Raw genomic sequence first — 22,854 nt, forward strand, 5'->3', positions numbered from 1 at the left:
TTGAGGACTGATTACCCATTAACACAGAAACACCAAATATGGAAGGAGGGATTGGGCAGTTTACGAGAAACCCCTGTGGTGTGCAATACATGGCTGCTCTCACTTTCAGTTCTGCCAACAGTAGTTGTCAGTCAGCATTTTTATCTTAAGAACTGGACTTTTAAAGAATCTTTAAGGCTTCTTTAAAAGGCCAGTTCTATGATGGTGTTTTTGCTTTAAAGGCTTAGGAACTTGTTCTTTTAGACATTACCACACATCTTTTGCTATCAAAAAGAGCACTTCAATAAAGTGGAGCAGGAGAATCATTTACAAATCTGTGCAATGTTATGAGCCAGTTTGGCCAGCTGTTATTTCAAATCTCACAATCCATTTAGGCCTAATTAGCCAGAATTATTACAACAAAACTGGTTTGAAATGGTGTGTGGTGCTCGTGCATTTGTGTTGCTGGATACATTCACCTGCTCTCACATGTATTTGAACATTTTATGAGCTTAAAAAGATCATTATGGGTATTACAGAGATTTAACAGGGACCCCTTAACCCCCACCCTCACTCCCCTCTCCCATTCCCTTGTCCTCTCCCGTCCCCTCCCTCCTCCTCAAGGCTCAGTCCCCTCAGCTGACTCGGCTTTGTTGGACACCGTGAAGGAGTCTCTAAAACTCTTTTGTAACTATTCACGCTCCATTAAAATTAACAAGCAGACAAAAGGACAGAAAACTGCAACAAACCTGGATATTTTGATAACAAGAGAAAATTTGAAATACATTGCGTTCAGTTGTGCATCATTTTTTACCAGGATTATTTCGATGGATTTCCAGCTCTGTTATTCTGAGAGAGAGAGGGCCAAGACACGGTTTCTACAGAGAAGTTCTGGAAGTTTCCAGCTGGTGTGAAATGTGAAGGATGTTATGGCAAACTGGGCCAACTTTGCCAACATTGCCTCACCAAGAAACAGCTCTCGTCACAGTATCACTGATGCAGTATTTATCGTAACATCGAGCCCTGTGGAAAGCAGAGGGATAAAGGAACAAGCCGATAAAAATGTCTGACCTCACTCAGGTAGCAGTGTACTCAGACTCCTCTGATATTTACAAGGTGAGTGATAATGATGGGATGTTAATGACTGATGATGGTGTTATCTGTATCTGCAGGAGAGGCCACAGAGCTATCAAGAGCTTTTGTTGCCTTGATATTCAGGCTAAAATTAAAAAGTGGCAAGGTGAATCAGGGATGTGGAACCATGCAAAAATCTTTGTATAGCACCTCCTTCACTTGAACTTGCGCCCCTTAAGTGCCCATTTTCAAGCAACAGATAAAGATTTATGTTTCACTGGCATGGCCTTTATGTTTGTTGTAGATGCTTAAAAAATGTTGACATTTGAAATATTTTTAATCTTCGTCTCAGCTCTTGTTAACACACTGTCTTTGCACAGTTAAGGCAGGTGAGGTGGGCTTTGTTGTTGCTCTTACACCCTAAAGCTGTTGAGTAAATAAAGGAGGGATCCTCCATCATGTCCCAGGTGGATGACACCGACTTGGTGATATCCAGCTTTCAGTGTCAACAAACTAGCGAAGAGGTCTAATCCCTTCTCAAATAAGACCTAGCAGTGCCATGGAGCTCTCACTCTACAGTATCTTGCTTTGAGAGAGTGGCAGGGAGAGTTCACTCCGTGTCAAGTTATTTAAAAGTCAAGTTTCTTTTGTTGTTTGTCTAGTCATCTTTTCTTCTTGGCGTTTGTGCTGCTACATCATGGATGAAAATGCCTGAAGCTTATTGTAATAAATATTTCTTACTGTCAAATGAATATGCTAAGAAATCACATCAGATACAATTCAGTTACTGTTGAGCCACCAAAAACTACATTTCACACACTGTACTTATGGACATTCTGGTGCAACTTTTATATTTGATATTTAAAGGTTTTTCTCCCATCTTTAAGTACACTGTGTAATATTTTATTTGTTGCTTTGTCCAGAGCAAATAATCAGATCAAGAGTGTCACCATCACGGTTAACTTGATTATCACCTGTATGTATATCATAAATGATATAATAATAATAATAACACAATTTATTTGTTATGGCGCCTTTCATGGCACTCAAGGTCGCCTTACAGTAAAAATAAATACAGAATACAGCAACGACAGAAAAAACACAGCATAAAAACATCACAGAAAACACAGCATAAGAAAACATCATAGAAAATAGCATAAAAAGAAAACATCATAGAAAAACACTTAATTAGACATCGTGACACCCACTCCACAATATAAACTACAACTATTAATTCACACTTGCAGACCCATGTTTGATCACTACCACTGTTGGTCATGTCTTTTACATTATATAAAAAAAAAAACATATATATATATATATATATATATATATATATATATATATAATGATATACATGCCCAAAGAGAATTGTTCAAAATATGTTTATCACAGAATATAGTTTGTTGCAGTTTATTCTCTGTCTGTGGACTGTCATTTGATAGAGATGACAGCTGGCAGGTAGTCAGCCCGGACCAGCAAATTAAACAGCAAAGCCTCTTCACTGATCCATGTTATCAGGCCAGCCACTTTGACACTTTGACATATAGTGATTCAATGTGGGCCTTCACATACCATATCACTACTTCTCCCTTTTTCTAATTAGATGGTTGCTTATTTAATTTAAAAAAAGTATATCCATACTAGAAATAGTTGCTAAGACAACTATACATAAAACATTTTAGTAAATATTTATTGAATCAAATATTTGTCAAATATTTTATACAGTAAGAGGGATAAGGAGGTCCTCTGTGAGCTGACCCAGTCTGCAGAGATTTGCACAGCTCCAGGTTCAGCCACACAAAGCTCAAACTGATTTAGAGAAGATGTTTTCTGAGTATGTTGTGTAGCCCGCTGGTATATGTAACAGTGAGTACTTTTGAATTTTGTCTATTAAGAGGTAGGTCTTTGTCTGTAATAGTTTAGTGTTGATTTTCAGTGTTTTTTTCTCTCTAACTCTAACTTTCTTCTTTTCTCCTTTTCCCAGAATGTGTTCTGCAACCCTGCCTTTGAGCTGGAGGGGGAGCGGGAGGACAAGGTGGAGGGTTTCCGGACTTCCTCATCCACCCCTGAGCCAATCAAACCACCAGCAGCCAGTGAGCCAACCAATCAGCTTGTTGACTTCTGTCTGAACTTGAACTGAGCTTGAACTGGATCTATGAACTATAGAAACAGGAAGTTTTTTGCCTTACAGACAAAAAAAAGGTTTAAATAAGGTTATTACAAAACCAAAACCAAAAACTACTTGATAACAATGTCAAACAATGAAAAACCAAACATAAACAAACAGAAGTTTATAATGAAGTAAAGTTAAAACCCAAACTATTTTGCTTGGTTCTGAAATTAAATATCTTTCAACAAATAATAACATTTTTCAAAAAGAGCAATTAAAACTCTAAACATAAAAACCTCAACAAAAGGCTTTTTTAACTGGACTTGAAGTGTTCTTCTGACTATCTCTGAATACCAGTACCAAATACCAATGTGTTTGTGTGTGTGTGTGTGTGTGTGTGTGTGTGTGTGCGTGTGTGTATGCTCTGTCCCTCAGACCGGGGGCTGTTCGGGGTGTGTGTGATGCGTCTGCGGGGCCCGGGGTGCAGCTGGCGGCTGGTTGTGGTCTCTGCTGCTGCTGTGCTCCTGGTAGCAGCTCTGGGTCTCATGCTGCTCCTCATCCTTACACGTGAGTCACAACAATGCTTCATGTCAGTCACCATGACACACAGAAACACCATCTTATGCAGGGCTTTCATTACAGATCGGGTGATGACATGAATGGGACGCACCAGTAGCTCATCTGGAAGAGCACATCTCACTCAACACGTAGCCAGTTCCCTCTCTGGGATCAATAAAGTATTTCTGATTCTGATTCTGATTTATTTAAGGGTTAGGGTTAGTCCTGATCGCAGCGTCCTGAGCTCGAATCTGACCCCAGGCCATTTGCTGCATGTCATCCCTTCTCTCTCTGAGCAGGCACTGAAACAGGGTGTCAGGAGCTCAAAATGTGCAATGTGAGCTGAGCAAAACATATGCAGTATCAACCAAACATTATAATTATCCAGACATTTGATCATTTTTCAAATTTTCCAGGTGTTTTCCATGACTTTCCAGGATGTATTGGGACCCTGAAAAATAAAGCATCTTCATTCTGCAAATAATGTCCTTTGTTACTGGTACATTGTGCACAATATAGTATGCAGTGAGTTCTGCTTGCTCTAATATATATACATACATATATATATATATATATATATATATATATATATATTACACCTCAAAGGAAAAACTGCACCTTTGATGATGAAATGCTCCAATATGTTTACTTTTGAGGTGCAGCGGTATCAAATAGATGTTTCTGCAACACTTCAGCTCCTTATTTTAACAGTAATTGTCTTTCTTTGGAGAATCTCCTCTCTACCCAGTCAAGCCTCCATTTTCTATCACCATTATCTCTCTCTGGCACAGAGATAAAAGAGCAGGCAGTGGACGGGCCGCTGCTGTCCACCAGTCCTCCAGACCTGCTGAGCAGAGGAGATGGCATGACCCTCAGTTTACCCACAGCTCCTGCCAACAGGACACACAGGGACAGTACAGCAGCACCGCCGCCCGCCAGACTCCCCCCGGCTGAGACACGTAAGGTTTACTGAACAACAACTCAAACGTTGTCTTCGATTCTCTGTGTTTAGTCTTTGTGTAAAAGATCTCATCTTCATTCTTAAATTGTTTGCAGTATTTGGACACATTTATGTTTCTTGCAATTGTAATTGGATGTTTATTAGTAACCTTTTAAAATTGATGAGTCATGGTCTCCAATCTTGCACTGTTAAAGGTGCTACATGAAGGATTTTAGTACCATTAAATTCTTACTACATTGATTTTGAGACATTACTAGAAGTACAGTAAACCATTTATACCATGACTGAGAATAGTGGCGGCTTATGTCACCTCTACACTGTATTTTATGTTGTGTGTAAGATTGTGTTGTGGAAAATGTGTTTGATTGACAAAGAAAAAAAAAAAACGTGAAGAGGATGGTTTCACAGCACAACTGCAGCTAAAGCCTTCATAGTTTCTTGCAAGGCAGGTGATGCAATCAGTCAATAGTCTCATTTATGGTTGTTATACCACAGTATCAGGTTTCATTTGAAGGTATATTGACGTTAAACATGCGACATATAGCACCTTTAAGTATTTTCTTTTTCTCTAAGACAAGGTTTGCTGTGTTGTAATTTCTTTCTGTTTCTCTCTCAGGTTGTGGAGGTGTACTGACTGACTTAGAGGGCAGTTTTAGTTCCCCTAACCACCCTGGCCCTTACCCCTCCAACTCACTGTGTGTGTGGGTGATCCAGGTCCAGCCCCCATCCCTGGTTCAAATCCATGTCTCCTCCATGACTGTGGAGGGGCCGTCTCCCTGTCTGTTTGACTGGCTGGAGGTGCAGGAGCAGATTGACCAGAGCTCTGTGGTCACCAGGTGGGTCAGATCTCAGAAATTATAACAGCTATCATACAAATCAAATCAAATCATATCTCAGTTATTGGATGCACCATTTCACTGAGAGTTCCAACTGCATTGAAATTTTCAATGCATGTGCTCAGCCAAACAGAATCAGAATGTATAAGGTGAGCACATCAACACTATGTGTCCACTTTTCTTCAGTGGTTTACACTGGTGCTAAAGCTCTGTGCATGATTACTGTTTTACATCTTATGGTGCTAAGAAGGATTTCTTTACACTTACATTCCTTTACTTTCTGTGCCTTAACATGATTCATAGAATGCCAGTGTTGTGTAAGTCCTGTTTGCAAATCCTTAAAGGAGTTTATCATGTAAAGATCAAATTCAAGTGCCAGCACAAAGGCATTAAAGAAACAGAACACTCATGAAGCTCCTCTCTTTCTCTTCTCTTCTTTTCTGCTCTTTCTGTCTCTCTCTCTGTAGGTTCTGTGGTAATGTAGCGCCACCAACAGTCAACACCAACAGCAGCACAGTCTGGGTCACCTTCCGCTCTGATGGTAGCATTGCAGGCAGCGGCTTCACTGCACAGTACCGGGCCATACTACCTGAACATAGTCAGTACTCTACGTGTGTGTGTGTGTATGTGTGTGTGCCTGTGTGTCTGTGCTCGTGCCGTAAACTTTGACTATAACATGCATTTACCAGAGTTTTATCTGAATGAATGAATTAAAAAGATGTGGTAAATCACCCAAAATGAGCACATGCAGTTCTCACTTCTTATTTTTCTGTCAGAACTTGGCTTTAGGCTTTAGGAGTAACTCAACACTAAATTGCATATGGTAGAAAACTTCTGCTGCATTGCCTTCTAGGTGTTGAAACTTAAGCATGTTGCACTTCTAGCCATACCCAATTAGTGATGCTGTAGCAGGTATTTTTAGCAGCTGTCAATGGCAAAGTATCTGTGACTACAACACTGATTGGGTGTGGCCAGAAGGGCAACATGCCTGAAAGTTTCGATCCCTAGAGGGTTGAAAATTTGCAGCATAAGTTTTCTGCTAGAATTGACTATCCTTTCAATTAGTATGAGGGTTAAGGCTAGAATTATAGGTCAGGGAGTGAAGGGTGTCAGTGAATGTTCTCAGAAATAATTTAATACAAATGTGTATGTTTTCTCAGAGACCTGCTCCAGAGAAGAGTTCATGTGTGACAGTGGCCGCTGTCTGCTGCCTGTATCTGTGTGTGACGGTCACCCAAACTGTCACGACCAAACAGATGAGGCCAACTGCAGCCATAAGCACAATGGTGAGAGCCGACAGAAACCATGTCTTGCACTAAACAGATATATTGTAGGACAGGCACAGTGACTATGTTTGACCCTTCTTTGTTCCCGTGCAGAATGTATTGTGTGTTGCTAGGTGCAGCGTTTCTATTGGTCAGCAGGCATGGCGTGCACGCGCATGGGATCCGTGGCGGGGTCTCCCCACCTGATTCCTCAGTTGGAAGTTGGTTGTTGAATGGTGCCCACGGCTCACTGCATGGACAGACAGGCTCGTCGTTCTGTGCCCGAGCTAGGGACCACGACCCAACTCAGCAACACTCACCAATATTATTGTATACAGCTGCATGTTCTGTACTTACCAAACAAACTTCAGTAAAGTTCCTAAACGGATCTTCCTTGTTGTGTGAAATATCTCCACCCACGCACATCCAGACGAAGGAGTAGAACTCCCGTAAAAGGTCCAAGCACAACAACTGGTGTCAGAAGTGGGATCTTTGCAAACTTTTCCAACCGTGAGTACATTCACCGGACAGAGAAGAAAGCTAATAGTCGCTAACTAAGGCTAACGGGAGCTAGCGGAAGCTAACGGGGGCTCGCACGAGCTGGCAAACAATAACGGGAGCCACTGTCATAACACTGCTGCTTGCTCCCTGTGGTTTTTCATCGCGGAGGGCTGTTTGTGTGCGCAGATCTCCAGCCGAGGCTGCGCAGTGCAACGAGAGCGGCCGCTGCCCTGCTGTCCTCACCTCATCAGCCGTGGAGCAGCGCATCACAGGGCACCTGGCAAAAGGTTGCTCTACATAACCCCAGTACTGTGAAAACAAAACTAATAGAGCCCCAGAGCAAAGACTGTGACACGTAAGAGTAAAGACTGTGATACAGAAGAGACAAATAGAGACACTAAAAAAATAAATAAATAAAAAAAAAAAAATAATAATAATAATAATAATAAAAAGATAAAAGAAAATAAAAAGAAAAAATAATAATAATAATAAAAAAAAAAGAAAAAAATGACTGAAGAAGGTGCCACAGCAGGCCCCTCTGAGCCTGATCCAGCCCCAGCATGGTTGCAAGCTTTGTTGGATAACCAAAATCAACAGGCAAAAAGCCTGCAGATGATGCTTGCTCCAGTCCTTACACACATAACAGGAGGAAATTCAGCTGCACAGCAACCTACGCCACCACTTGCTGTTTCCAGTGGGGCTGGGGGTGAGATGTTACAGCGGCCCACACTGGACAGGCATGCTGCTGCACCTTTGGCCTCTTGGGAGATGCCAGTAAGACCAAGGGATCGTGCTGGTGGTCCCTTTGCAGCTGAACTGGATGTCATCAACAGGCGGGCCCGCAGCCCTGGACCCACCAGGAGGAGTGTCAATCCTGAACCTGATGTTAGAAGGAGGGACACTAGAGAGACTGAGGGCGAAACCCAGCGCCCATTCCCCTACTATGATGAGCAGAGGCTGAATAGCTCCAGCTACAACAGTCAGCCCACACTGCAGGAGGCACATAGACCTAAGCTTGCCATATTTGACGGAAATGATGACTGGGACTCTTTCTTGTTGCCATTTGAGCGCCAAGCCAGGAAATATGGATGGACTGCTGCTGAAAGAGTGGACAGGCTGCATGAGTGTTTGAGAGGAGCTGCAATACGATACGTCTGCTCACTGCCAGAACGTACAAGGGAGGATTATGTTCTTCTAGTAGAGCAACTCACTCAGCGTTTTGGGAAAAAAGACCCCCCTACCACAGTAAGGAGAAAGCTGGGGGAGCTCCGACAAGGAAAAGAGACCTCAGCTGAGTTCGCAGAAGAAGTGCGGCGCCTCATTACGCTTGCCTACCCAGGTGTGGATCTCCAGCTGCAAGACCAGCTGGCAACCGATGCTTTCCTCAAGGGTCTGAGAAACCAAAAGGTGGCTTACGAAGTCATGAACAGAGATCCACACTCCCTTGCAGAGGCTCAACAGCGTGTTGAGGCTCACGAACATAACTTCAGAGCCACTATGGGGCGTGAAACTGAAATAAAGAACAGAACCAGGCGTGTTTCTTGGGCCAGTGATGTGGACGCCTGTGAGAATGTCACTGCTACTGTTTGTCGGGTGCAGACCCCCCAATATGTGACTGCAGATCAGTTCGCTGCACTGACAGACCAAGTCAAAACACTTGTTCATACAGTGGGAAAGTTACAGCTGCAGTTTGAACACCTCCAATCCACATACACAGAGCACCAGCAAACTAGAGTAACGGCACAACTTCCTAAACCGCTGGAGAGGACACAGAACCATCCTCAAGTGCAGCCCGGCCGGATGCGTTCCCAGTCCCCAAGCCCAACCCGTGGGACAACTGGCCCATGTTTCAAATGTGGAGAACCAGGGCATTTCAGGAGAGAATGCACCAGGTCACCAAGCCCAACAAATGCATGCAAATATGGTGACAAAGACCTAGGTCGACGGTCGCAGTCAGAGATGACACTAAGTCCAGGTCACCCGCCACAGGGACCACAGATCAGCTGCACCAAAAATGAGGGTGAGAGTCTGCAGATTCTTCTGACTGTGAATGGCATTCCCACACAGGCAGTGGTGGACACTGGCGCTCAGACAACAGTCATCTCTGAAGAGCTGTATCGGAGTGTCTCGGGGGATGACTCAGACAACCTACAGAACACCTACCTTCGTAATGCAGGAAAAGGAAATGGCATGACGGCAAAACGTGGATTGAAGGTCACCTTTAAAATTGCATCCAAAATGGTCGACTGGACTGTGCATGTGGCCCCCATACGTGACTCTGTCCTTCTAGGATATGATCTGATGAAGGCTCACGATGTTGTTATCCACACCCGTGGCAGGGTCTTCATTGGTGATGAACTTGTGCCCTCCAGGGTGGTAACAGATGGAGCAGACTACTGTGTAGCCAGAGTGATCTTAGAAGAGACCACCACCATACCACCTACATCTGAGTGTGTGGTGTGGGGCGAGGTGGAGGATCCTAGGCCAGGTGTTCCAGCTGTACTAGAGCCTTTGAGCATCACAGAAGCAGTAGCCTCTGGAAGTGTTGTCACCACCATGGAGAAGCGGGTGCCAGTCAGGCTATGCAACTTCTCTACTAGCAAAGCAGCACTGCCAAAAGGAGCCTGTCTTGGTCTCTTAGTTGAAGCTTATCCTGAGGAGCCATCATGTTCACCTGATCAGAGTGCAGGGCCCAGCATAGGGAACGAGTCAGAGAGTGCGCCATCACTGATGGTTGGAAGGGTAGCAACCATCTCTGATCTTCCTGAACATCTCCGAGAGCTGGTTGGCACTACTAGTGAGGCACTTAGTGAGGAGCAACAGCAGCGTTTTCTCCAGCTGATGTTAACCTACCAATCCCTCTTTGCCAAGAGTGACTCCGATCTGGGTTACATGTCTGCAGTCACACACAAGATTGACACAGGATCAGCCAGGCCTGCGCGCCAGCCTGTGAGAAGGACACCTCTGGGTTTTCAAGGTGAGGAGGAAAAGCATCTCCAAGCAATGCTCAAATCAGGTGTTATTATCCCATCCTCATCGGAGTGGGCTGCTCCAGTCGTCTTAGTCCGCAAGAAGGATGGAGGAGTGCGGTGGTGTGTGGATTACCGCTGCCTCAACAGCCTGACAGTAAAGGATGCATACCCCTTGCCTAAGATTGAGGAGTGTCTTGATGTTCTTGGGGGAGCCACTATGTTCTCAACACTTGACCTTCAGTCTGGCTATTGGCAGATAGCAGTGGATGACAAGGATCGTGAGAAGACGGCATTCATCACCAAATGGGGCCTCTTTGAGTACACCCGCATGCCATTTGGACTCTGCAATGCCCCAAGCACATTCCAGAGGGCAATGGAGCTCGTACTCAGGGGACTTCAGTGGGAAATGTTGCTGATTTACCTGGACGATGTTATTGTCCTCGGCCGAGGAGTGGATGAAAGCCTGGATCGGCTCGCACAGGTCTTCAGCCGTCTCCACAGCTATGGGCTGAAGCTGAAGCCGTCTAAGTGCCACTTGCTTCAAGAGGAAGTCCTTTTTCTGGGCCATATTGTGAGTGGTGATGGGATCCGCCCAAACCCAGCTCTGATCAGAGATGTACAACTCTGGGCGCCCCCTAGCAATGTGCAGGAGTTGCAAGCTTTCCTCGGGCTGTGTAACTACTACCGCAAGTTTGTCCCAGCATTTGCAGAACTGGCAAGCCCCCTCCACCGCCTTCTAAAGAAGGATGCCACATTCCTGTGGACAGATGAACACCAGGATGCTTTCACACAGCTAAAGGAGAAGCTAACGACTACCCCAGTGCTGGGATACCCCACTGTTGGAGGCAAGTACATCCTCGACACCGATGCTTCGAGCCACAGTATTGGAGCTGTTCTGTCACAACTGCAGTGGGGTGAAGAGCGAGTTCTCACGTACGCCAGCAGCCACCTTACACCAGCTCAACAGAGGTATTGTGTCACCAGACGTGAGCTACTGGCTGTCGTTCGTTTCACCCGCCAATTCCGTCACTACCTACTGGGCAGGAAGTTCTTGTTGAGGACGGATCATGGCAGCCTGACCTGGCTTTTCCGGTTCAAGTGCCCTGAAGGTCAGTTGGCTCGCTGGTTGGAGGAGTTGAGCCAATACGAATTTGACATCGAGCATCGAGCAGGGCGGCAACACTCGAACGCTGATGCCATGTCAAGGCAAACCAAAGAACGGTCCAATGAATGTGACTGCTACCAAGCTGGGAAGAACTTGTCTGACCTGCCATGTCGAGGATGCAAGTTTTGCCAAAGACTTCATGAGCAGTGGGCGAGGTTTGAGGATGATGTGGATGATGTGGTGCCGCTAGCAGTGAGGTGTATTCAAACCGGCAGTGAGACCCATGGTGATGTAACTCAGCTGATGAAAACAGGCCAGCCACCTGCACCTGTGTCAGAGACCCCAGTGGTTAACTGGCTGCAATCAGCCAGCTCAGAGGAGCTAGCCAAACTGCAGAAAGCTGATCCCGTCCTCTCCATTCTTCACCTGTGGAGAGTATCTGGGACACTTCCTACTAAAGATCAGGTGACGCTCGAAGGCCCTGCAGTGAGGAAGTTCTGGCTCTGCTGGCCCCAGGTCGTGTTGCAACAAGGAGTTCTCTACTATTCCTGGGAGAGAGTAGGAGCCCAACGCCCAGCCTTGCTGCTATTAGTCCCTGCATCCATGCAACAAGAGGTTCTTCGAGCTTGCCATGACCCTCCACACTTGGGTCATCTAGGAGAGGCAAAAACCCTCGAACGCCTACGCCAGAGCTACCACTGGTATGGGATGGGTGAGGATGTCCGCCTGTTCATAAAGAGATGTCAACACTGCAATGCATGTAAATCTAAAGGACCAGTGAAAAGAGCAAAGCTGCAAAGTTACCAAGCTGGGGCACCTCTGGACCGCCTCCATCTAGACATCCTCGGTCCCTTCCCAGTATCCAGCTGTGGAAACAAGTACATCCTCATCATCATTGACCAGTTCACCAGATGGGTTGAGGCCTTCCCTGTTCCGGACCAAGGGGCAGAAACAACAGGAAGGAGGCTTGTGTATGATTTCATTGCCCGGTTTGGAGCCCCCCTCGAGTTGCACACCGACCAGGGTCGCAATTTTGAGAGCTCCCTGTTTCAGAGTGTATGCAAGCTCCTGCAGATCACCAAGACGAGGACCACCCCTTACCACCCTGCTTCCAACGGGCAGGTCGAGCGGTTCAACAGAACCTTGCTGCAGATGATTCGGTGCTATGTGGACCAGAACCAGAAGAACTGGGACGAACATCTGCCACTACTCACGTCAGCCTATCGCAGCTCGCAGCACGCAGTCACAGGGTTCACACCTAACAGGCTGATGCTCGGAAGGGAAGTTCATCAACCTCAGGATATCCAGAGCGGGGCGGCAGCACTAAAATCTGACCGGATGGAAGTTGCAGATTTCCTCTACAACCTGGAGGAGGGACTTAAGGAGACACAAAACACAGCAAGAGAGCATCTCCGCACTGCACAAGAACGTCAGAGGAAGACGTACGATGTTCGAGCACGAGAACATTCCTACGGTGTTGGAGATTTGGTCTATGTGAAAGACGACACCAAAAAGAAGGGATGGAGCCCCAAGCTTCAAGCACCTTGGCAGGGTCCCCTAATTGTTTCTGCATGCCATGGTCCTGTCCTCTACGAGATCCAGGGGAGGAAACGCAGTAAGATAATGCATCATGACCGGCTTAAGCCATACGACAGTGACATGGTCCCTGCTTGGGCCAAGCGTCTAAGGAGCCAAGTGCTGCAGAGGAGCCAAGACCCAGCTACACAGCCACCTGAAGAGGATGCTTTGTTGGCACCAGAGCTGCCACTAGAAAAAGACACTGTCAAAGATTCAGCAGGGGATGGAGCTTTCCAGATGTCATGTGATCGAGAGGAGGCACCTCAACCCAAAGCCCCAGGATGTGGGCAGGAGAAAGGACAAGAAGTCAGAAGCATTCCAGAAAACACTGTGAAAACCTCAAGTGGGCGAGTAGTTCATAAGCCAGAGAGATATGGGAACTAACTATTAAAGGGAGACTGTTAAGTTAATCTGTTGATTTGCTAAGGCATAATTTTGAGTTGAAAATTTACATTAAAACATCTAGTTCTGACAAGGTAGTTCTAATAAAAGGAGGTTGTTTATTGTCATTAAACTGTTACCATTTTGAATTGCTAATACTGTGATGTGAGCTAATAGTAATTTTAGTTTCCTCTTTGTAGACATGTTTATTTAGTCACCTGTACTGAAGGGACTCAGTACTCCCGGAGGGGGGTAGTGTAGGACAGGCACAGTGACTATGTTTGACCCTTCTTTGTTCCCGTGCAGAATGTATTGTGTGTTGCTAGGTGCAGCGTTTCTATTGGTCAGCAGGCATGGCGTGCACGCGCATGGGATCCGTGGCGGGGTCTCCCCACCTGATTCCTCAGTTGGAAGTTGGTTGTTGAATGGTGCCCACGGCTCACTGCATGGACAGACAGGCTCGTCGTTCTGTGCCCGAGCTAGGGACCACGACCCAACTCAGCAACACTCACCAATATTATTGTATACAGCTGCATGTTCTGTACTTACCAAACAAACTTCAGTAAAGTTCCTAAACGGATCTTCCTTGTTGTGTGAAATATCTCCACCCACGCACATCCAGACGAAGGAGTAGAACTCCCGTAAAAGGTCCAAGCACAACAATATCATAATCCTAATGACTTTGCACTCATTTAGAATAAAAAATAAACAGGACCTTAGACATTCCTAAAATAACAATGCCATACAAGTGAACCTATGATGCATTACTATACATAGAACTAGTGCAATACAAGGACCACTTGCTCCGCCAAGTAAATCAAAATTGATTTGACATTCAAATTTTTGGTCATTCCTTGTGTCATCAAATAGAGTGTGGTGGACAGAAGACTGGGCCGTATGGCTACCTGGCAAGTCCAAACCACCCTAAGCCTTACCCTCACCAACAGGTAAATTCAAATATTTTCCACACTGTTAAACATGTTCAGAGCTGGCTTTATACTGTAGAGATGCATCAAAGAGAAAAGAAAAGGGTTTGTTGTTTGACTTCTGTCTCTGCTTGTCTGTCTGACTTTGGTGTTTCTTTCACCTTAAGTTGTGTACATGGCGTATATCTGTTGAGAAGAGTCATGTGATCACACTAAGCTTCAGGAACTTCAGTCTGGAAACTCAGGATGTGTGTGAGTTTGACTATGTGGAGGTCCACGACAGTGCCGACACTGGGGCAGGACGGGTCCTGGGACGGTGAGACCAACACTGCACCTTATAGATAGTGTAATAGCAGGGTTTTTTTTGCAGGTCCCTACACTGTTATGATATATTTTCAGCCTGTTGGACTGTGAGTATGGCATGAATTTACCAGTTTTATCTGAATCTCAGGCACATCTTTTTCTCTTTTGTCTAATTCACCTGTGTCTCAGATTTTGTGGTACCACCTTCCCACCAGACCTGACCTCCTCTGGCCCTCAGATGACTGTGGTGTTTGTGGCTGATGAGGGAGTGGCTGACAGCGGCTTCAATGCAACATACCAGGCTGTGTCTTTAACAGAAAGTAAGTTCTACTGTTAACTCTTTGTTTTGTTGCACTTATACTGTAATTTTAAAATGTTTAGCATTATAAAACATTTTAATTAAACTTGGCCTTGGAAGTGGAACTTGGAGGAAGACTGGTGTTATCTACCTATCCTTTGAGTGTACCGTCCAAGTGTTTAGTTTGAGTATCCAGTAGTATGGAGTGTCTCTCAATAATGTTTTGTTAACCAGGCCAGATCTCTTCCATTATTTATTCATGAGGGAGAAGAAACTGTGGCCATCTACTGTCTTAGATCGTCCATCAAAGAAGGTGAACCCTTCTATGAGCCATTTCAGAACCCATTTTAGCAGAGACTGACATGCAATTTGATGCCACGCCATCTACACAAATAGCAAGGTGATATCTGCCTTCTTCATCTCACCAACATGTTTGGTCGACTGACAACAAGCAGGATGTTAGACGTGGAAACGTCATAGCTTCCAGAGTTAAAACTCCACTACAAAAGTACTATTTCAAGAGAAGTATTGAATGAAATGACATAGAGATCACACTATCATAATTTCAAAGTGAATGGTGGTGAATGGCTTCACTGCTGTCATTTGAGCAGCTTGTACAGTTAAAACATACCATCATTCTTGCCATCGGAAGAGGTTTATGCTCATGGACTTGTCTGTATTGGGAAAAATGAGAACGATTCTCAGAGCAGTTCTATCAAGACCTGAGACCCCTCTTCATCCATCCACTCAGGATCTTGACAGTCAAGGCTGCATAAGGGAAGTAAAGCTTGAATAGGATGAGAAAAATCCAATCATTATTCCTGACAAAGACCACAATGCAACAGCACCTTGCTGATCAGACATCATCGCCATCAAACTCTACAGCAGGAACCACTCTTCACAGAAGGGGCAATCCACACTGCTGGTCTTTGCATTAGTGGAGGCAAGAGCTGGGCAGCATCCATCAGTGTATCACCTGCTGCAAACTCTGTGGAGCTCCTCACCACCTGATCATCTTTATGGAGCCTTCATTTACAAATTTTCGTGTAGACGTGTACAGTCCTTGGACCCTTGTGTCACATTGGACCAGAGGAGATCTGGGCCACAGCACGCAATGGTCTGTGATATTCAATTGCATGAGGGAGCAGAATCTTTGGTTAAATTGTGTTTTCCACCCTCTTTTCTTTCCAGACACTGCCTCATCTGCCACTTACTAACATCAGTTCTTGTTTCTGTGAACCCCTCTGTCTGCAGGGACATGTGGTCCCAACCACTTCATCTGCAGTACAGGTGAATGTCTGCACCAGCAGTGGCTATGTGACGGATGGAACGACTGCTCTGACGGAGCTGACGAGCAAGGCTGCGACAACTCCACGTACCCTCCCTTCAGTGAGTTGCTTTTATCTCTGTCTTTCAGTAACTCGTCCTTCTAGACAGAAACAGCAGCATTATATCAGTATGTCTCCAAGCTGAAGATTTTGAAAAGAAAACTTTTCAATGAAGCTACAATGAACATCAACAGTTTTACAGCATTTGAGTGGGCTGAAAATTCGTGCAGCAAGAAACTGATTTTGTAAGACCTCAAAAACTGGACATATTATTCCACCTGTTAAGGATCTGAGTGCCGATAATACAGACTGTGACAAATTAAAGGAAAAACCAACATAAAGTGTCCAAGTAAGTTGTAAGTGAGGGATACTTGTTGGCTTGTAATGAACCTCTCATTACAAACAAATGCACATTTCAGAGTTCAATGCTGAAAAAACATCAACAGTGGTCTATCGAGATGTAGAAAAAAGTGATGTGGTCAGATGTGTCATTGTTCACCATATTATCAACTGGGCGAGTGCATGTGAGGTGTCTCACAGTCAAGCAATTCCATACTAAAATCAATACTAAATTATTCTGAGTGGTCACCTTTATCCTGTGATGAAACATTTCTATCCTGATGGGAGCGGTGTCTTCGAGGATGACAATGGCTTGAAAAGGGCGAAAATGATGTAAATCATGATGCTATTGCCAACCCATCTGAAAGCCTATGGGAAACTTTGAACCGACGTGTTGGATAGAGGTCTCAGCCACCGTCATCAGTACACCAAATGATGAAATATTTTTCAGAAGAATGGTTTTCCATCCCTCCAGTAGAGTTCAAGCTGGAGAATACAAGCTGTTCTGTCGGTTTGCGGTGGCCCAATACCTTACAAAGACACTTTATGTTGTTTTTTCCTGTAATTTGTCACCCGTCTGGATAATCTGATACATTTTAAGACACTTGTAGCATGTAGACACTGCACGTATCAGCTATAATCTCGGTACATTAACATGTTGGGGATTTAGCTGACACTCTTGTCCTGAGCGACCTGTAGTTACGACAATAGTAGAATGACGATAAATTCCTAGATGAGCACAGTTATAAGCAACCAATGATAGAGTGCAAGGTCAGAGTCCTTTTGCCAGATAGTAGAATGTCAGGGAAATAAAGAGATGGTAATTTCTTTAAGGTGCTTCAGTGAGCATGCTAAGCCATACCATCACTGCATTCTCATGTTTTCACTTACTGCCTTACGTGTTAGACATTTGAGCTTTTTAGGTTTTAGCTGTTAGAATGTGAAAAATAACAGTGGATCCATGTAAAATAAGAATTTGAATGATAATCTCTCTCTACTTCCACAGCTACATCATGTGAGTCCATTGAAGTAGAAATGTGCCAGGGCCTCAGCTACAACCTCACCTCCTTCCCTAATATTTGGCTTTCCATTGCTGATCAGAGAGAAGCTGCTGCACTGCTGAGACAGTACCAGGTAAAACACCTGCACACAACTTAAAAACATGCACAGATAACAGATGCACATATGAGGTGCCCACCCCAGAGTTACTTTTCCATAAACTTTGACTATTTCTCTTTGTTTCAGCCAAATTTGCCCACTATTTCAGCTACCATTACCATGTACTAGCACTCTAGTTTGCGCTTGAAATTAGCTGATTCATGATGGCATTGGAATTACCTACCTTTCCCTTGCATGTCACCTCCCATCTTTCCTGTCACTCTCTGTGGTCAAACAGAAACTTTAAAATTTTAAAAATGTTTAACTGGCTGATTCTGCCCTAACAAATGAAGAATCTTACCCTCTGTTTGTCTTCTCATCCAGGTGCTGAAGGAGCTGGCGTGCTACGAGCCCCTGCAGAGGCTGGTGTGTGGGATGTTCCTGCCTCAGTGCAGCCCCCAGGGCGGCATCCTCCAGCCATGCCGCTCCGTCTGCTCCTCGGCTGAGCAGCAGTGCAGCCAAGCCCTGGATCTCTTCTCCTTCAGCTGGCCCTTCAACTGCCACCTGCTGCCCGACTCACAGGACCCCATGGAGTGCTCGTCGCCTTGATGCTTGAACAGTGACAAAGGATTACAGAGATGGATGAAGTAGTATTTTAGTAATGAGAGTGAGACAATCATCCCAGCGTACTCCAAGTCTGAACAATATTTCACCTATTACCTGGTGCCTGATTTACAGGATGGAGTGCTTGAGGATTCAAAGGCCTGCTCTTTACAAAGCCGTGGAGTCAAGTTTTCTGGACAATAGGCCCTCCATATCCACAACACTGAAAAGGTGTGTTGTAGCAAGCAGGCCACAAGGGAGAGACAAAACCTATGGTTAAATGAATGTCCACTGTACACTGCCAGCCAAACATCACTGTGGTCCAGGAGCGAAGACAGTGCAGCTTTCAAGGAGATGCAAAGGAGTTTTTTTTCTGTGATTGAGAAACTGATTATGCTGTATGAATGAAATGACAGTTCTTAATATCCAAAGACAATCGAATTTCTGTAAATCATCTTTTTGTGCTTTATTTATTTCTTGGATGTCAATCATGTAAAAAGATTATTCTCACATGAAGCAGGAATGACTCCAGAGAGAACAGCCTTTTTAAACCCTTTTTAAACATAAAACATTTATTGCATTGTTCACTTGTATTAATTGAGTGATTGTGAACAGTCAGGACTTAATCCAGTGAGGGGAAAAACAGATAAACATACAGAAACTGAATCACTGCTGTGCTTCAACTAGTCTGCCTGAACATGTACAACTTATACTATCAGACAGACAGAAGAAAGAAACTAACATTTAAAGCATGAATAATTTCATCCACTTGTCAGCCTATATGGTGGGAGAATCCTGCTGAACATGAGATAAAACACAGGGTTTTGGGAAAAGGAGCTTAAATGCTGATTGATTTTGACTGATCCTAAAAGAAACTAATCTTTATGCAGAAAGGTGAATCATTGTGCTATAATTTGGACAGATACAGCGAGTAGCCATCTCTTTCCACTAGTGACCAGGTGAAACAACATTAAATCTATCAACTTTAAATCGTACATGAAGCTCAAGTGCTTTAAGGACAGTTCCAGTGTTTTGGGACTTTCTGCTCAGTCTCAGCATTCCTTTACTGTCACATCGTATCCTGCAGAGCTTGAAATATTTGCTATTTTATTTTGTCCCAACAAGGTCCTTCTGTTTTTCAAAAAATGTTTTGAATTAAACTTTGTCCAGCTATTTCAAGTTACAGACAGTAAATAAGAAGTTGCAATTTTTAAAGCTGCGATTGTGTCCATCTTTATTTCCTATTGAAATATCTGGCAGCAGTATTTTGCATTGGTTTGTCTATTGACTTGATAAAGTTGATTGATCAGACAAGCAATTACCCAAAAGAGGTATGTCTGTTTATTTACAGGCAGAAAAAAGTAAGATGCCCCCTACTCTTTACCATGCAGAATTCACTATACAGAAATGCTGAATGCAACTTTAATGGTGCTAATGTGCAAAAAGCAATTGCTCATAGGGAAGATATTTAACTTCACATGTAACTTCAGCTGTGGTAAGACAGTGATGCAGAATATGGACATTATATAATGCATGTTCAGTGAGCTTAGTTCTTTCTTTTTACTGTGTATAATTAGAGGGGTAACCACAACCAACAAAACCACTTTCCTCGGAGAAAAGAAAACACCCATCTTTGACCTTTAAACTGTGCTGACCTGGATGCTTTTCTGCTCTTTTTCCCCCGCCCCTTCCATTCTATCACTTATCAGTAATAGCAGTCTCCTTGGACATGTACATGGGAAAAATCAGTGTACACGTATTTGACATCCTCTGGTCTATTATCTGCTCTTTCCCTGGTCACAGATAAGATCTGATCCATAAACATACATAGCGACATCTATCACAGTTCACATCATCGAAGAGTCCCCTGTCATGGTTTGCCTTACACCACCTTGGCTGTATGTGAACAGATACACACAATATCTATAACATCACACACAATGAGACTTTATTCTCTCTCTTTGACGTGAAATGTGACGCTCTCTCAGCCACACATACCTTTGCCTATAATGCTGAGGTGGAGGGAGCTGGATGTTTTTGTCTGCTGATGGGAACACTTTGAACCACGCGAGCACCTTGCCCCGGAGGATAAACAATACTTGGCCTATATTTATGAGACAAAGACTGGGAGGGCGTGTGTGTTATGTTTGAAAGAGAAGGAGAGCCCCCTCTGATGAGTGAATGAATGATGTATAGGCTATAGGCAAAGACGGAAGTGCGATATCAAAGGAGGACGAATGAGGTTGGGGGGTAAAATGAAGGGAGGGGCTCTGGATAAGCATATAACCCTGACTTTTTGCCTGTCCTTCATCTCATCACACCATCCGTCCTTCTGAGACCATCATCTTTTGCCAGCTTCAGCATGAAAGGTGAGGCTTGAGAAGAAGAGAGAACACAATTTGCATCTGTGGTAGCTGTAACTTGCATAGCATGCAGGTGGGAGGTGGTTGGAGCTCCACAGGGAACTTAGACTCACAAATGACTTCAAGAACTGCTAAAGTGGATGCAAAAGATAAGAGTCACTGTTTTCATGATAGCTAGCAGTCCCTGCAGAGATGAGCAGCATCAAGTGTCTGGATTTTTCCTGGGTTTAAGGGCATGTACTTTTGCTCTCCTCCTGCTAGGCGCTGTATTCCTGTGTCTGCTGGGAGCAGTTTTAGTCCAGAGCCAGTATTCCTGGGATGGACCTACGACCGGCAGACCTTCATCGGGAAGACCTTCATCGGGAGGACCTTCATCGGGAGGACCTTCATCAGGGGGAACTTCATCAGGGAGTACTACAGAGGGCCCCAGCCCAAGTGGTGAGGAGTTGATAGAGAAATTATTCAAAATTGGTTTGTCTGTATTTATAGTTGATGTGTATTCTTATCTGCTTACCTGCCCATTTCAACCCGATGTGTCTGTGTGTGTATATCTGTGTGTGTGAAGTGTGTCTTACGGACCATGCATCATGTGGCTGCTGTCTCATGCAGCAGCAGCTGTACAGGATGGAGTCATTTTTTAACATGAGCCTCAATGAGCTGCAGAGGGACTTGGAACGAGCGGAGAACGTCCTCAACGACATTAGAGGTGAGATAAAAGTCCACGAGGGTGGATGCGAAATTCTTTGCAATTTCCATGTTTTTATCGACAAAATAAAACTTACTTTGAATCAGACACCTGCCACACAGCCAAGACCTTTTCCAAAGGTTACCTACTGTAAAATGCCATCCTTTTTAATTTCATTTCAACCTATCTGCTCTCCTCTCCATCTCCAGCCACCCGCAGTGCCTTCTCTGTGGCTCTGACCAACGATCGCTGGTGCCTCGGCCCGTTCCGTGATGTCGTGCCTGTCGTGTACCAACATGTTTTCATCAACCTGGCAGGCAGCTACAGCATACAGACGGGCAAGTTTATTGTTCCTCGCTCTGGTGTCTACAGCTTCTCCCTCACTGTCTACAGTGATGCTGGTTCTGCTGGGAACACTCTAGCCGCCTGTGCCAGTTTGTACCACAACAACATACTGATAGCTGGGCCCAGCGACAGGAACGCGCAGGACCAAGAGGACAGCTCCACCTCTGTCGTGGCACTGCATGCGAATGCTGGGGACGAGGTGCACGTAAAACTGCCCATTGGCTGCTACCTGTGTGACAACAACAGCCACTTCAATACTTTCTCTGGCTTCCTGCTCTATGCTACTGACTAAATTGAATAACAGTAGCTACCTTAGGCATTGTACCAACTCATGCCCTGCTGACAAGGTTAGGATTTGTCAGGTCTTCATATTTTCATAATTGTGCCTTGTGTTTCCGAATTTTTCTCATGTGCAGCTGTCTTGTCATGCTCAGTTTGCTTGTTACTGCTCCTCATCTCCCACACCTTCCCCATCTTCCATCTCATCTTCCATATCCTGTTAAGACAAGGTCCTATAAACTACCAAGATTCCCTGTATAGGGAGCCAGATTGTGTCACTATTTCCCATCCCCTGACTCTATTCACATCTAATCGGTAAATTCATAGAGCTGGACAACAGTTGTTAATCTTTTACTAACTGACATGATCCTTGAGGATTTAATGTACACTGCATTGGAAAAATTAACCTGTGCACTTGTAAATTTATGTGAAAATAAATCACAATTTTATGAAACTGTAGGCTTTGTGTATTACTTTGTATCCTTTGTATCAATTTCCCCTATGTGCAACTGAAGAGATTAAAGTCATGTCTTTATTGAACAAATAGTTATGAACAAAATTATGAAATATTATTTAGTTACTGAGTATCTTGACATTTTTCAATATAAAATTATAGGATTTTTTCTGTTAAGGTGACATTTTTGAGGTTTTTAGAGCCATATTGGATGCTACAGTCTTCATCAGATTACTGAGTGGCAATATTTGGTCATCTGAAAAAAAAAAAAAAAAAAAAAAAAAAATGCCTAAAGCCCCCTCCACCATGGCTGTCAAAAATGGGAGTGTCTCCTGTCCAATCCTCAAAGAGGGTGCAGCTCCCTTGAGCCGAGACAGACAGGACAGGGTGAACGACTGAAGTTGAACTGGAGTAGAGTGGACTTTCGGATTCAAGCCAACATGGCAGGATGGTCGGAGTGAAATCCATTTTAATGTGAATCGTTGCCACTTAAAAGGACTGTGACTGTTG

General features: G+C 44.4%; 2 protein-coding genes across 2 annotated transcripts; both read left to right on the plus strand.

The window, feature by feature from the left end:
• Positions 1-717: 717 nt before the first annotated feature.
• Positions 718-19,400, plus strand: mfrp (membrane frizzled-related protein). The gene is made up of 13 exons (XM_030067175.1): positions 718-1,095; positions 3,041-3,149; positions 3,602-3,733; positions 4,516-4,683; positions 5,302-5,521; positions 5,989-6,119; positions 6,682-6,807; positions 14,194-14,270; positions 14,417-14,565; positions 14,742-14,872; positions 16,105-16,239; positions 17,524-17,651; positions 18,000-19,400. The coding sequence occupies exons 1-13, from the start codon at positions 1,042-1,044 to the stop codon at positions 18,222-18,224; spliced, it is 1,785 nt and encodes a 594-aa protein (XP_029923035.1). The 5' UTR covers positions 718-1,041; the 3' UTR covers positions 18,225-19,400.
• Positions 19,401-20,580: 1,180 nt separating this feature from the next.
• On the plus strand, positions 20,581-21,903 carry LOC115370511 (C1q-related factor-like). Its single transcript, XM_030067536.1, has 4 exons — positions 20,581-20,587; positions 20,843-21,019; positions 21,147-21,287; positions 21,476-21,903. Exons 1-4 carry the CDS (start codon positions 20,581-20,583, stop codon positions 21,901-21,903), a joined length of 753 nt encoding a protein of 250 aa, XP_029923396.1.
• The last annotated feature ends 951 nt before the right edge of the window (positions 21,904-22,854 follow it).

This window comes from Myripristis murdjan, chromosome 13 (genome assembly GCF_902150065.1).
Source record: "Myripristis murdjan chromosome 13, fMyrMur1.1, whole genome shotgun sequence".
Classification (NCBI taxonomy): Eukaryota; Metazoa; Chordata; class Actinopteri; order Holocentriformes; family Holocentridae; genus Myripristis; species Myripristis murdjan.

What these genes read in the sequence shown, in the direction of transcription:
- LOC115370511 (XM_030067536.1), top strand. An exon ending in AGAGGGCCCCAGCCCAAGTG is followed by an intron (nt 21,020 to 21,146) that starts GTGAGGAGTTGA and finishes GTGTGTGTGAAG; the next exon opens with TGTGTCTTACGGACCATGCA. An exon ending in CGTCCTCAACGACATTAGAG is followed by an intron (nt 21,288 to 21,475) that starts GTGAGATAAAAG and finishes CTCCATCTCCAG; the next exon opens with CCACCCGCAGTGCCTTCTCT.
- mfrp (XM_030067175.1), top strand. Translation starts at nt 1,042, where the DNA reads ATGTCTGACCTCACTCAGGTAGCAGTGTACTCAGACTCCTCTGATATT. An exon ending in GGCCATACTACCTGAACATA is followed by an intron (nt 6,120 to 6,681) that starts GTCAGTACTCTA and finishes ATGTTTTCTCAG; the next exon opens with AGACCTGCTCCAGAGAAGAG. An exon ending in GGCTGTGTCTTTAACAGAAA is followed by an intron (nt 14,873 to 16,104) that starts GTAAGTTCTACT and finishes CTCTGTCTGCAG; the next exon opens with GGACATGTGGTCCCAACCAC.